At 36.1% G+C, this 16547-nt stretch overlaps 1 protein-coding gene across 1 annotated transcript in view; it reads left to right on the forward strand.

Moving 5' to 3' along the window:
- Positions 1-16547, forward strand: part of AHI1 (Abelson helper integration site 1) — a 218121-nt gene that overhangs the window by 73481 nt on the left and 128093 nt on the right. The window contains exons 20-21 of the mRNA XM_010844305.1: positions 32-65; positions 11994-12190. Of these exons, the coding sequence (XP_010842607.1) occupies positions 32-65; positions 11994-12190 (231 nt within the window). The remainder of the gene's footprint in view (positions 1-31; positions 66-11993; positions 12191-16547) is intronic.

The raw sequence follows: 16547 nt of genomic DNA on the forward strand, positions 1-16547 counted from the left end.
AGAGAAGGCAGTGGCACCCCACTCCAGAACTCTTGCCTGGAAAATCCCATGGATGGAGGAGCCTGGTAGGCTGAAGTCCATAGGGTCGCTAAGAGTCAGACACGACTGAGCAACTTCACTTTCACTTTTCACTTTCATGCATTGGAGAAGGAAATGGCAACCCACTCCAGTGTTCTTGCCTGGAGAATCCCAGGGACGGTGGAGCCTGGTGGGCTGCCGTCTATGGGGTCGCACAGAGTCGGCCACGACTGAAGTGACTTAGCATAGCATAGCATAGTCTCTTTAGTTTAAGATACCATTCACCATTTTTGCTAAGATGATTTACACACAATGTCATAAGTACATATATATATAAATATGCATTTAGATAACGTTGTGAAACTATTTGGACAGAATATTTTAAATTAGTGAAATGCAAGTGGTTAAGCTTCCTACATTAACACAGTGTGAATTGGTTAATGTTTGTTATAAGTGCTAAGTTGTTAGACAATTGAATTAAGCTGTAAACCTGAAGTTTTGATCATAGTATGAATCTTATTTCTTTATAGGTGAGTTAGAGAATATATGTAAAATTGAGATTATCTTGTTTTAAAGAATTTACAGAGAAGAAATAATGAATTTCTGTAACACATATTCAGATTTACAGAACACTATTACTAATGGTGAATTGTTAAACAACACAATACCATTTACTGTTACAATCAATTTAGCAAAAGTCAACACTGCCTGATCACAGGAAAAGACAAGTGGATTTCTCAAATCATCCAGTGTCCAAATTTGTTGTCTAGTTCAAACATAGATCCTGAGACAGGTCTTTCTTTTATACATTTTTAATCTTCACAGAAAGAAGAAGAGTTACACCTCATTACTTTGTAATTGGGACTGTTATTCAGGAAATAGGTATACAGTTATTTCCTCAAACTCTTAAGGAGTTTCACAACAGTTTTCATTCAATTTCTAATTTGCTTTTGAAATTTTCACTACAAGTGCAATTTCAACCTCCACCCTTATCTTTTTTCTTCAGTTTACTTTTTGTCTTTGATACAAGTTCATCATTAGATTAGGTTTGTCCATTTATTTTTTCAACAGTAGGTTTTTAGACTAAGGAGTCCATTCTAGACGCATATGTAGGGAGAGCCAAGTGTTTGAAAGCATTGGTTTTAGGCTCAGTTCTCTTTCTTTGGTGATCTTGCACAAGCCTTCCTGATGCTCCAATTTCCCTGTCTAGTGAATGGTCGTACTGTTGTTGTTCAGTCGCTCAGTTGAGTCTGACTCTTTGCAACTGCATGGACTGCCAGGCTTCCCTGTCCTTCATCATCTCCCGGAGCTTGCTCAGATTCATATCCATTGAGTCCATGTTGCCATCCAACCATCTCATCCTCTGTCATCCCCTTCTCCTACCTTCAATCTTTCCCAGCTTCAGGGTCTTTTCCAGTGAGTTGGCTCTTCGCCTCAGGTGGCCAAAGTATTGGAACTTCCGCTTCAGCATCAGTCCTTCCAGTAAATATTCAGGACTGATTTCAGATTGACTGATTTGATCTCCTTTCTGTCCAGGGGACTCTCAAGAGTCTTATCCTGCACCACAGTTTGAAGGCATCAATTCTTCGGTGCTCAGCCTTTTTTATTATCCAGCTCTCAGATCTGTACATGACTACTGGAAAATCATAGCTTTGACTATATGGACCTTTGTAGGCAAAGTAATGTCTCTGCTTTTTAATACGCTGTCTAGGTTTGTCATTGCTTTTCTTCTGAAAAGCAAGCGTCTTTTAATTTCATGGCTGCAGTCACCTTTCACATTGATTTGGGGCTGTGGTCCTACTACTACTGCTATTACCTGTCCTGCCTCAGAGAGTTATTTGTGAAGATGCCATGAGATAGGAACTGTGAAAGTACTTTGTAAGTTGATAAGCACCATATTAAAACAAAAAAGATAAAATAGACTGTTATGCTCATCCAACCAGTATACACTTGACTTTATGGGAACTTATGTTTTCATATGCTGATAGCATCTCTTTGGAATGAAACTGAAAACAGGGTTTTTTGTTTTTTTTTTTTCTCTTTCTTTCTTTCTGTTAGTCAGCCTTTTCCTTTTATATCTTTCTAGCTCAGTTGTTTTAGAAAATAAATGCATAAAATTAAGAACATCATGTTATTTCCACACTGTCTTAATGTAGAGGAGGGATTTCCATGGTGTTTGAGAAATTTAAATGTCCAAATAATACACATATTAAAATTATTTTTGCAGTGTCAGTTTGTTTTTGATATACTGACTTATCTTTATGAGCAAAACTCAAAAGACTTCAACACATTTTCCCAACTCATCACTGCCTATCTTTAAAAAGAAGCATCTTAGGAAAAAGTTATGTAATCTCAAGCAATTCAAGATTTAGCACAGTTCTCATAAATGATATATAACCATGAAAAAAAGGAAAGTTGTTTCAGACTCTAATATACTCATTAAATACAAGCCAGAATCATGAAGTCTTTAACTTTTTTCAGTGAAAATTATGGCATTTATTACTGACCTATTATAGTTTTGCCTTGTATTTTATTTATCTTTTAACACGGGACTATTTTGCTCAAATTTTCTTGTCTGAAAATAAAGTTTGCATGTAGTTTTACATAAGTGTTTTCATGATATTAAAATTGAAAGATCTAAAACAGTTACATGATTTTTTAAAATAGTATTTATCAGAGCTGCTGATACGTTTAGGCAATTTTCAAGGAAAATGGAGCAAGTTCTTTTTTTTTTTTTTTTTTTTAATCAGCTAAATAAGCTGTGAATGAGACCACAATGGTAGCTAAATGTATCATCCATCTTTCAGTTCTAGCAAAATCTGTGAAGAGTCAGCAAGCATCTTTCCCTGTTAAGCATATGTTCAGGTTGTGGTCTTCTGGGTCTTTCATTCTACTGACTTTTTGCTTTTTTTGGTAAGAAATATGATTTTTACTTTCAGAAGGCAGTTGTATTTGCCTGATGTTGAAAGAGTTAATCATCTAGTAATACAAAATTTAGTCACAATGTACCACAAATAATGTACTTTTAGGATTCCCATAATAACAGAGTACTAGTCAGAGAAACGGCTTCTCCTGAATTAAATTTATGAAGCTAGACTTTAGCAATTAATGTTCTGTTATTAATCAATACTTGCCTACCTCAGAATGTAGGATCCTGTTCTACATTTAATGGTAATTACATCTGATACAAAGCATTTTGCATGGGCCTGGTACTATTTTAAGCACTTTACATGTATTTATTTTAAGTTTTCACAATAATCTTATGAGGTTGGTACCATAATTATCCCTGTTTTATGGGAACCAGGACTTGGATCCATACAGTCTGGACTTGGAATACATGCTTTCATTTGCTACACTAAACTTTTTAGCAGATTTCCTGAAATATTAGCTTTTGGTTGTCTATTATGCAAACCTTTTTTTGTTCCTCCAAAACCATTTATTCTTCGTCTCTGTGAAATATGTGATTTTTTTTGTATTATCTGTACTTCGTGGGAAGTAGAGTTGGAGGCTTATTTGTCTTTTTTTTAAGCGGTACCTAGACAGCATGCTGACACGTATTGAATATACATGTAGTATTTTGTGTAGAATCAAGCCTAATTTTCAGAGTTGTCAGCATTATATAATAATTCCAGGTAATGAGCCTAATTTTTCTGTAGGTGGCAGTATGTCCTCTGAGTCAGCATTAACTCTGGAGTGCTTTTCCATCATCGTGTTTGAGACAAAGCAGATCTTTATTGAGCATCTGTTGTGTGCCAAGTTGAACAGGGCTGTGAAACCCAGGAATCAGAATCATGTGCTTTTCTGATCTTTTATACTTCCTAAGTAGTTCATTAAACCTCTGGGAGAATTTTAGTTGGACTGAAAAGCAACCTACTATTGACACTAAACATGATTTTATTTATAGAATTCATATTTGTTAATGATCACCTCTGTTGGTCATTGTTGATAGGTGTATTTTTCACATTGTGACATGCTTTACAGAGTTCATGTGATATATACCTTTACATTCCTATAAAATTTTTGTTATAGAACTTGCCTAGTAACAATAAGCCCATGGTGTTTATTTATAAGGTCCTATACCTAACCTGTCATATTACTGATGTGCAGTAAATCCATAGAACAGAATTATCCACCCTCACATTTTATAAAAATAAAGAATGAAAGCCATGATCAATATGATCAATTAGTAAATTTGGGTCTAATAATAACAGTAGTAGTTATGGTAGCTAACATTTATCAAGAATTTCTGCTTGATAAATAAATATAAATAAAAATAAAATAAATAAAATAAAAATAAAATCAAGCATTTATTTGTTTATTTATTAAGTATTCTCTACTCTAATTATCATTTTACATACGTTATCTTTACAGTCTTCCCCAGTCCTCACAAGGTAGATGCCCGTATTATCCTCATTTTGCAGATGGTAAAACTGATGCCCAGGGAAATTAAGTTGAATGACTTCACACGATTGATAAAATGATGTCACTCGCCAGACTATCTAACTCCAGAGCCTGTGTTTTTAAAACATTAAACTGTCTGCTACACTACTAATTTAGACTTTGTATTTCCTATTTCGTGAAGTAACTGAAGAAGGTAGCCATATATACCTGTGGTGAAATGAAGTGTTTGTTTTCAATTTTAATATTTAGGAAGACCCCTGATAATTAAAACTTTGGTTGTCTAGTATCATTATTAATTGTTCACTCCTTTGCAAATGTTGGGGATAATTATAATACATTAAGTCATTATATTCTCAGTATAGTCCAAAATATGAATTTTCTTTATTATATAATATTAAATTTTATTTTAATTAATATTTTAAAATAACTACTTTTACAATATCTTTGCAATAAAGTAATGTCTAGTTGAAATTTGACATCTGTGGTTTTATGTATAATTTAATGGTGTTCTTGAAGTACAAATTGTGAATGATTCAAAAACAGATATTAATATTATACTTGGATAATATTATCCTTATATATCCTATAATATAAGGATAATATCCTTATATTTGGATAAGATTAAGCTGTAACATATATAACTGATTGTAGGTCAACATTTTGGATATCTATTATTAGGTTAGTAGGAAAAATTAAGATAGCATGACAACCCACTCCAGTATTCTTGTCTGGAGAACCTCTTGGAAAGAGAAGTCTGGTGGGCTACGTACGGTCCAGAGCGTTGCATAGAGTTGAACACGGCTGAAGTGATTTATCACGCATGTATGCCAAATGTTAAGACATATTAAAGCCACCTGTTTCTTGGTCATATCGTGAAGCATCTGTTTTAATAATACACACATGATGAATACTCTGATAGAAAGCTTGTATCATTTAAGGATTCAGGGCCTGTGGAAAATGTAGTCAACTTAATGGGTTTGAGCACAAACCAGAGTGCTGAATTCCTCATCCAGGCATTTCATTATTCTTACATTGGTGCTTTTTAAGATGCCCCCAAAAGAAAAAAAAATGGTACTGTTCAAAATAGACAACAGTGTGGAGGGAAATACCGAAGAAGGAACTAGAGCATTTTGGTTCTAGGCAAAAGGATATCACTTTCTATTTGACAGTGGTCAAAAAATTTATCATTTCTACATCTGTTTTTCCACCTGAAAAGTTAAAATAATTTTCTATCTTATCTCAGTGTTCTATTAAAGGATAAAATGAAACTAGAAAGCAAAGATATGGAGCATTGATATATGGAGCAGTCTACAGCAGGGAAATCCTAGCTGTTTTCTGTAGCAGTAAACTATTTATTTCTCTAGTTTTGAAATCTAGGAAGTCCAAAATCAAGGGACTGACAGATTCTGTGTCCAGTGAGAGCCCACTTTCTGGTTTATAGATAGCACCTTTTAGCTGTTACTTCATATGGTGGAAGGGGCAAGGGAGCTCTCTGAGGCCTCTTATGTAAGGGCACTAATGCCATTGAGGGCTTTGCTCTCATGACCTAATCACCTCCCCAAAGCCTCATCTCCTAATATCATCATCATGGGAGTTAGGATTTCAGGATAGCAATTTTAGGGGAATGTAACATTCAGACCACAGAAATTCTCTTCAGGAAGCAAATGTGAAAGGAAAAGGGGGAGGCTGCTACTTAACTGCAGAATGCTAGGAAACTAGAGCAGTTAGACTCACCAGCTTATAGTAATAGTATCGTAATTAGAAGTAGAAATATTTATAAGGTATCTGGGCTTCCCAGGTGGTGCTAGTAGTGAAGAACCTGCCTGCCAATGCAGAGACAGAAAAAGACACAGGTTTAATCCCTGGGTTGGGAAGATCCCCTGGAGGAGAGCATGGCAACCTACTCCAGTATTCTTGCCTGGAGAGTCCTCCTCCTATGGATGGAGGAGCCTGGTGGCTACATCCATGGGGTCGCAGAGAGTTGGACACGACTGAAGCGACTTAGCATGCATGCATGCATAAGGTATCCAGTAAGATAATTATGTACAGTAACAGGGCTACGTATAATAGCAGATGTTGACCAAAGGTATTAAATGTTGAACCAAAAGGAAATCTTAGTGTAGTGTAAGAGAAAGACTGTGCTATTTTTTAGTTATATTTTTATTATGAAGTTAATAACATAAGTACACATAAATTTTAATAATGACAAACCTTGTATTCTCTTCAAATGCAAAGGGTACAGGATTAAAATATCTTATTTCCTCCATTCTTCCTCCTATAAAGATAAAAATCTCCTGAGCAAACCACTTTATTTTTTATGATTGTTAAAGGCCAGAACATACACAAAAGCACTGAACTTATATATATAAATCAGGATAGAGTGTCAGTTATGAAAACATTTTAAGAAATTTTTAAATTATGTAAAATGTAGAATCCCAAATTTTAGATGAAAAAAGATAAATTTAGAAGTATTTTGATGGATATAGGAAGGAAAGGAAACGACACTTCCCTTAAGCAAATGTAGTTGTCACCTTGGTGTTCTCAGTACCACTCAGCACACAGCAGGAATTTCTTGTTGACCTCCAAAACTTCAGACCCCCAAAAGGCAGGCAGTGTGTTTGTATTCCCAGGGCCTGCTCTAGTGCAGTACTCAGAGCCATGGAAGGATAGGGATGAGACTGTTAGAACTGTGAATTTTCAACATTATTAGTTAGGTTAGAGCTAAATTCACACGAAGAGAAAATGGCAAAGGGAAGAGGTACAGTTATCAAATTGCAACATTGTACTCTAACTGTGGCCTATATAATAATGATTTAGAAAGCTTTAAGTGTTAGAAGCATAGAGCTTAAAGGAATTTCAGAAACCATCTATTATAATTTTATAATGAAATAATCTGCACACTCTTGTACAAATAGATATTTCTAGTGGGTAGAGGAGGGGAAAGAATACAATAACTAGTCAGCAGCCTATTTGTAGTATATGAGAAAGTGGGTCTTTATGAATATTACTGGACTTCCCTGGTGGCTCAGATGGTAAAGCGTCTGTCTACAATGCTGGAGACCCGGGTTCGATCCCTGGGTTGGGAAGATCCCCTGGAGAAGGAAATGGCAATCCACTCCAGTACTGTTGCCTGGAAAATCCCATGGACAGAGGAGCCTGGTAGGCTACAGTCCATGGGGTCGCAAAGAGTAGGACACAACTGAGCGACTTCACTTTCACTTCACATGAATATTACTGGAGATTGTTTTATGACTCTTCACAGAACTAGAGGAGCTTAAGATAAAGTAGGGTGTTAATTTGACTCCTTGAAATCTAGTCAGATAGCTTTTCTACAGAAAATTCCCTTTAGACAATAGAAATAAGAATTCATAATTGCATGGGATTTATTTTTGTTATCTGCATCCATTTAGGCCTTTTTAATCCTTTCTGAAAGGCATCTTAATGCTTGGAAAAATAAAGAAATACTTAGGCAATGCCTTTTGTAATTTTACTAGTTAGATAACTTTCTTTTGTAAAAAAGGGAAAAATGTTTAGCATAGCATAATGCTTAAAAAATACAGTCTGGCAAAAGGAATAAAATATTACCAAAATCCTACTGTTCTGTATAGCTGTTGCTTATATTAGCATTGGTGCTTCTAATGAAGTGAAATCATGGTTGACTAATGTATGTTTGTGGGCTTCCTTGTTGGCTCAATGGTAAAGAATCCACCTGCCAATGCAGGAGACGAGGGTTCAATCCCTGCGTTGGGAAGATCCCCTGGAGAAGGAAATGCAAACCACTCCAGTATTCTTGCCTGGGAAATCCTATGAACAGAGGAGCCTGGCAGGCTACAGTCCACGGGGTCACAAAAGAGTCAGACATAACTTAGTGACTAAACGCCATAAGGAGTCAGAAGATGCCATTGGTTAGTGAAACCCAGTTTTACTTTCCATTCATAGTAGCAGAACCCAATGAAATGTTAAAAGGCCAATTTTATTTTTTTAACTTTTTATTTTGTATTGGAGTATAGCCAATTAACAATGTTGTGATAGTTTCAGGTGGACAGCAAAGGGAGTCAGCCATACAAATACATGAATCCATTCTCCCCCAAACTCCCACCACCCAGCCTGCCACATAGCACTGAGCCGAGTTCCCTAGGCTATACAGTAGGGAAAGGACAATTTTAAAAAGCAAATAAGGCAAAGATCATGGAACATGATTTTTACATCTTGATTCATTCATCCCTGACTGATGCTAGTGTTAAACCTCCAGTCTTTGAGCACTTTTCTTCTACAGCTTCAAAGTTTCTCTTTGTTCTTTAAACAGTCTTCTGTTTGAGGTAGATAAATGTTCTGAGTGTTAGGAAAAGAAGTCCAAACTGTGTACTGAAAAATAATAGACCCACAAAAATCTAAGTGTTGACACAGCTACACTTCTAACTGAGAACAGTAATTGGTGCTGAGGAATGCGCATCACTACAAGGGTGAGTGGTAAGGTGGTCTCCTTCAATTTTGTTCCCTGGTTCTTACCACTTTCAAAGTCTGCAGGCAGAGAGCCCCTTTGTCCTTGAGCTATTCCTGGCTTAGAACCTGTGAATGAAGTAGTACATGAATATAAAGATCAAAGACCTAAAATTGTTAATACGTGCTCTCTCAAGTCCATACTTCTTGTAACCAAGGATGATGACTTTTTAAAAAAGTGATCATCTTTTTGTATATTCATGATATTGCTTTATAAACTTTTTTCTTCTGATTAATAATATATTGTGAGAAACTTTCCATCGTGATAATTATACATATGTACATAATTTTAGTGGCTGAATTCCGTTTCATTAAATGAATACACTGATTTATTTAAACAACTGTTGTTGCACAATTCCACTGTTATATGTTTTTCATTATTTTAAGCAACACTGTAGTACACACCTGCCTACCCTTATTCAGTTTATTCCGTGGGGAAAAAAATATCTTGAGGTACAGTGGGTTAGTGGAATAGGCAATAAAAGAAACAGCACTTTCCAATTTGCCTTTTTCTCCTTATTTCTGTTTTAATTATTAGTAAGGTTGGCTATGTAGTTCTTGTTTTGTGATTTTTCTATAATGGTCATTTGCCCATTTTTCTGTTGGATTATTTATTTTTAATTGATTTGATGGAGATTCTGATAATAACCCCTTCTATCACTTTCTTTAAGCAGTTTTATTGAGGTATAACTGACAGTAAACTATATATATTTTTTTTTTTCTTTTTAGATTTTTTTTTTTAGTGTGGACCATTTTAAAGTTTTTATTGAATTTGTTACAATATCATTTCTGTTTTATGTTTTGGTTTTTTTGGCCTCTAGGCATGTGGGATTTTAGCTCCCTAACCAGGGATCCAACCTGTACACCTCGCATTGTAAGGCAAAATTTTAATCACTGTACCTCCAGGGAAGTCCCCCTAAACTGCATATATTTTAAAAGTACACGCTGGTAAGTCAAGACATAGTTATATACTTGTAAGACTATCACCTCAATCAAGATAATGAACATATCCATCATCCCCCAAAGTTACTTTGTGCTCCTTAGTCATCTCCCTACCTCCTCCTCCCATGAGGCAAACACTGAATTAATTTGAATTTTCTAGATCTGTATATAAGCAAAACAGTACATGCCATATACTCATTTTTGTTGTTGTTCTGGCTTCTTTCACTCATACTTCCTTTGAAGTTCATCTTACTTTGTGTTTTAGAGTTTATCGATAGTTCTTTTTTATTTCTGAGTATGATTTTATTGTACTGCTATATCATGGTTTGTTTTTCCATTCACCTGTTGATGGGCATTTGAGTTTTATTTAGTTTTTAGCTACTACAAATAAAGATGCTATGAATATTCATCTACACGTGTTTGTATAAACAAATGTTTTTATTTCTCTTGAGTAAATTCCCAAGAGTAGAAGGGCTGGATCTCTTTGCAGACATGTTTTAAGAAGCTGCCAAACTGTTGTCTAAACTGGTTGTATCATTTGATTTTCTTACCAGTAGTCTATGTTTCAGTATCTCCGTATCTTTTCACAATTTGAAATGGCTAATCCTTTTAATTTTAGCCTTTGTAATTGGGTAGAAGGCTATTTCATTTTGATTTTAATTTGCTTGTCTTTAATGACTAATGATGGTAACCACCTTTTTGTGTGCTCACTTACCATCCATATTTCTTTTTCAGTGAATTGTATGTTCAAATCTCTTGCCCACTTGTAAAATGGGCTCGTTTGTTTTCTGATTATTGAACTTTGAGAGTTAGGTTTCCTTTATACGCATGGTGCTCTATCAGATATATGACTTGCAAGTATTTCTCCCTGTCTTTGGCTCTTCTTCTGTCTTAAGAGCTTTAAAGAAGAGACTTTGAAATTTTTATGAAGTCCAAAATTACCATTTTTTCTTCTATGGATTTTTAAGTTGCATAATTATATAATCAAGGAAATACTATTTTAAATGATTATTTTTTTCTCCTTTGTACTTACAGGCATTTAAAAAATTTCAAATCCATTTATTTTAAATGATCAAATGAGATGCCTGTGAAAGCATCCTGAAAATCACAGAGTTACAATAAAAGTACTATTTCCTTCCTCCTCCTTCCCCTCCTCCTCATCGTCACTGTCATCAAAAACATTCAACTTCTGAGCCATCTGTTCCACTCTGGAGAATTAATCCAAAGGAAAACCTCCTTTAAAAAAAACAAATTACGAAAGCACTTCCTCACATACTTCCCAGGTGGCTCAGACACTAAAGAAACTGCCTGCAATGCAGGAGACCTGAGTTTGATCCCTGGGTCAGGAAGATCCCTTGGAGGAGGTCATGGCAACCCGCTGCCATATTCTTGGCTGTAGAATTCCATGCACAGACAAGCCTGGTGGGCTATAGTCCATGGGGTCGTGAAGAGTCGGACACAGACTGAGCAATTTAGCACTTTCTTTCACTTTTCTTTACTTACATATGGTCTGTAATGAGGGAAAACAGAAAACATTGTAGGTATTTAACAATAGGAGAATACATAAATAAACTGTGGTGCTTCTTTCAATGAGATATTGTAAGGCATTTATAAACGGTAATTATACAGTGGTAGAAATAGAAAAAAATTACATTTAAATTGAAAAACTGTTAAATTGTTTTTATACTCATAACCTTACATAAAATGTACATATGGATAAAGATTAGGAGGGGCATAGAAATATGAAAACAGTTGTTTTAAAAGATAGGTTTGTGAATAATCATTTTAATTTTTTTTGTATTTTCTTTAATTCTACTTTGTGTTTTTTTGTACTGTGTTTTCTGTATGTATCTCTTTAAAGCTAGGATCCCATTCTAGTATGTTATATTTACCAGTCCAAGATACTGCCTGGCCTTCCAGGCTCTGTTATACTGCCTCTAACCTCTGACATGAGGTTACCTGTGAAATTAGTTTATTTCCTTCTTTATGATTTTGTCAGTCATGTTGTATTATTATTATGCAATATTTAAAATGTTTTATGCACTTTCTGATCATGTGTTTCATGGCTTAATTTTTCCATTGTGCTTTTACGGTGATAATTAACTAATCGCAGACTTGTTTTTATTTCCCAGTTGCCCAGCAGGAGGCTGAAATGTTCAGACGCTACAACGGAACCTTTCCATTACCTGGAATACACCAAAGTCAAGGTGCTTTATGCACCTGCCCTAAACTGCCTCATCAAGGATCCTTTCAGATTGATGACTATGTCCCCACTGAACATTCTTCAATGAAGATGCAACAAGTGAAACAGAGAATTGATTCTGTCACAGTATGTTTATTTCATTTTATGCAGTAGACAAGTTGGAAACTTTAAAACCATTTCAATCCTGTTTTACACACCCATGCCAATAAACATTAACTGAATGGAAAAAGTGAGTGTTAGTCACTCAGTCATGTCCAACTCTTTGTGACCCCATGGACTATAGCCCGCCATGCTCCTCTGTCCATGTAGATTCTCCAGACAAGAATACTGGAGTAGATTGCCATACCCTCCTCCAGAGGATCTTCCCAACCCAGGGACTGAACTCAGGTCTCCTGCATTGCAGGCAGATTCTTTGCCACCTGAACCACTAGGCAATTCCAGTAGTTACTTAAAACTAGGCCTTCTTCTACATGTATAGTTACTTTCTGGTACTTGTTCTAAAATCACTAACTTCAGTAAGCAAACTAAACTTAGGATAATCTATTATGTTTTCCTGGCCTGATAGATTCTGTAACTATCAGCCCAAGACCTGTTTCTCTGTTTCAAAAGTATGTGTCTACATGCACATATACAGCATGTAGGCACACACACGTAGGACAGCCAACTAACCTGGAAAAATACTTAACATAAAATATAAAAGAAACAGCCTTCTTAATATGCAAGAACTAAATAATAAAGAAAGTAGTGAGACTTCAGTTAGGAAATGGATAAAAGAAATAAACATGTACTTCCATAAAGAGTAGGTACTGCTGCTGCTGCTGCTAAGTCGCTTCAGTCGTGTCTGACTCTATGCAACCCCATAGACGGCAGCCCGCCAGGCTCCGCCGTCCCTGGGATTCTCCAGGCAAGAACACTGGAGTGGGTTGCCATTTCCTTCTCCAATACATGTAAGTGAAAAGTAAAAATGAAGTCGCTCAATCGTGTCCAACTCTTAGCAACCCCATGGACTGCAGCGCACCAGGCTCCTCCATCCATGAGATTTTCCAGGCAAGAGTACTGGAGTGGGGTGCCATTGCCTTCTCTGAAGAGTAGGTACAAGTGTTTCATCAATGTATTTTAAAGTTCCATCTCACTTCTAAGAAAGGTAGTGCTGCCAAAACCAGATATTTGCTGCAAAACTGGAAAATAGATGATAAAAATGAGAAGGACAATGCTTGGTTAAAAGTTCTGTGGTATTCTATTAGTGATAAATTACTATACAGTCTTTCTCAAAGTTAAGTGGGAAAATGTATTGAGAAGGTAGAATATCCTTAAAAATCCTTATGCTCTTTAACCTTAATAGTTCTTTTACTGAGAATTAGCCTTGAAGACATGGACTTCACAGGCTTGTTTTTTGTTGTGTTCCCCCTTTTGGTGCATTGCCTGGCACTTAATAAATCATCCCTTCTTCTCCTCCTTTGATAGGAATATTGACCAGTTTTAAACCAAACATAGGAAGAACTGCATTGAGACATCTTTAGTTTGGACTGTACTTTCTTCCTCTCTCCTTTTCCTTTTTTATAGAGTTATAGAGTGTGAGGTATGCAGATCACACAGGCAAAGGGGGTTAGGTTTAGTTGGAATATGGAGGAAATTTTTTTTTATGTCTCACTATAAATTATAGAATATATGATTATAAATTAATGATTTCAATGTTGTAATTCTGTATATTTTAACATTTTTAAATAACTGAATAATGCATGGTGTTCCAAATTTTAAGAGGAAGTATGAATAGATAAATGGAGTTTTAAAACTTAGAGAAAAATATTTATTCAGTAGGGGGAAAAAAGGTGGCCTTGTATAAAATATTGCATGGCAATATGACTTCATCTACAGACCTAAGAGCAACTCACAGACAGACATATAAAAAAAAAATTTCATACAGCCTGTCAGTCTTTACACTGTAAAGCTTAACATTCTGGAATCACTTTGGTCTTGGAGCTTTTTACCTGCATCATCTTTTATAGCTGTCATCCTCAGATAAATGAAAGGATGTAAGAACAAATGAAAGTAGATGTACAGGAAAAATTTTTTTAATATATTTCAGAAAAATATTTTTTAAGATATGAAATCAAAGGCAAGGGGGAAGTAAATTGATACTTTATTATAAGAGAATAACTTATTTGTCTTAGAATCATTGATTTATTTAGCTTTTGCTTAACTTTCCTTTTAAAAATTATTCAGATGTACGCTTTGGGATTGACATAGATCGAGGCTTCCTTTGGAAATGAAAGCCTTGTCTATGTGCTGTGGTTTTGTAAAACCATATATTTCCCGTGTTAAGAGAATTCTTTGAACTTTTTTTTCAAATGTTCTCTGCAGATTGTTTTCTCTCAGAATGTAAGTAGTACGTATGGGAGTAAAAACAAAATGTCATCTTTCTTCCCACGGAAGCGCCATTCTTTTTACGTTTTGCAGGCATTTAGGTTGACTAGATTCCCACCTTTGGTCTCAGTGCCTTTTCTCATATTTCCTGAACTGTGTTTTGTTTGTTATTGTTCAGTCACTAAGTCTTGTCCAACTCTTTGCAATCCCATGGACTGCAGCATGTCAGGCTTCCTTTCCTATCTTCTGGAATTTGCTCAAACTCATGTCCATTGAGTCAGCGATACCATCCAACCATCTCATCCTGTCACCTCCTTCTCCGCCTGCCCTCAGTCTTTCCCAGCATCAGGGTCTTTTCCAATGAATTGGCGCTTTACATCAGGTGCTCAAAGTATTGGAGCTTCAGCTTCAGCATCAGTCCTTTCAATGAATATTTAGGGTTGATTTCCTAGGATTGACTGATTTGATCTCCTTGCTGTCCACGGGACTCTCAAGAGTCTTCTCCATTTTACTAAACCCCAAATTCCTTTTTCTGTTAGGTTTCTGTTACTTAGTTTATAAGAGACTCTGTCATGGTCTTCTATGTAGAAGTCTAATAGAGAAAACTGAATTACTTCTATAAGACTGTATCCCTGAATATACTTCTTTCTTTGTAACCACAGAAGAAATGTTTTTCTAAGAAAATATAGTTCAAGTTTAGGGTGTGATTTGTGTATGTGTGAATTTTGCATAATAAGTTCAGCTCTGCAGACATTTCATAGGTGTTTACCCGTGAATGAGTAAAAGTTGCCAAAAATAGATAATTTGCTGTTCTTGGTAGCTTTATCATTTACTCATAATAAAACTCAGCTGTTTCATACTTAACAGAGCCAGCACTGTGCTACCCCTGCAGCATCACCTACAGGGCTCTGCAAACCAGCAAAGACCTCACAGGTAGACAGAATCTTGAGAGCAGTGACACTGCTCGTTCTAAGGTTTCAGACTCAGAAATTTGGTCTTATCAGTATATCCAGAGCTCCTCAGTATCTGGGTTACCTGCTAAGAGTAAGTGGTCCTACAGAAAGTTGACCTATAAACTTAAATATCTTATAATGAAAAGTATACCTCTTCAGCTGCCTGAGCACTCAAGACCACTCTCCCTTTTAAAAATTTACCTACTATCTAGGTCAGTGATCACAGAGTCATAGGGTTTGAATGGGTTTAAAAAATGCTTTAGAGACTTCCCTGGTGGCCCAGTGGAACAAGATTCTGTGCTTCCAATCATAGAGGGCATAGGTTTGATCCCTGGTTGGGAAACTAAGAATCCCATGTACTGCATATGGTGTGGCTGAAAAAATTTTAAATAGAAATTAATTAATTAAATAAAATACTATGTGCCAGTTTTAGAAAAAACAATGATTAATTTCTCTGCCCCACGGGAGATTTCATCTTACAATAATTGGTGATAGTTAACACCTATTTCAGAGAAGGCAATAACAACCTACTGCAGTACTCTTGCCTGGAAAATCCCATGGACAGAGGAGCCTGGTAGGCTGCATTCCATGGGGTTGCTACAAGTTGGACACGACTGAGTGATTTCACTTTCACGCATTGAAGAAGGAAATGGCAACCCACTCCAGTGTTCTTGCCTGGAGAATCCCAGGGACGGGGGAGCTTGGTGGGCTGCCGTCTATGGGGTCGCCCAGTCAGACACGACTAAAGTGACTTAGCAGCAGCAGCTGCATGAATTCCCAGTACTGTGCTAAATGTTTTACATGTTTGTTGTATTTAACCCTCAAAACCATCCTATAACATAGATGCTAGTATTATCCCCAGATGACACCACCCTTATGGCAGAAAGTGAAGAGGAACTAAAAAGCCTCTTGATGAAGTGAAAGTGGAGAGTGAAAAAGTTGGCTTAAAGCTCAACATTCAGAAAACGAAGATCATGGCATCCAGTCCCATCACTTCATGGGAAATAGATGGGGAAAAAGTGGAAACAGTGTCAGACTTTATTTTTCTGGGCTCCAAAATCACTACAGATGGTGACTGCAGCCATGAAATTAAAAAACGCTTACTCCTTGGAAGGAAAGTTATGACCAACCTAGATAGCATATTCAAAAGCAGAGACATTACTTTG

Source organism: Bison bison, unplaced genomic scaffold, assembly GCF_000754665.1.
Source record: "Bison bison bison isolate TAMUID 2011002044 unplaced genomic scaffold, Bison_UMD1.0 scf7180017864198, whole genome shotgun sequence".
Classification (NCBI taxonomy): Eukaryota; Metazoa; Chordata; class Mammalia; order Artiodactyla; family Bovidae; genus Bison; species Bison bison.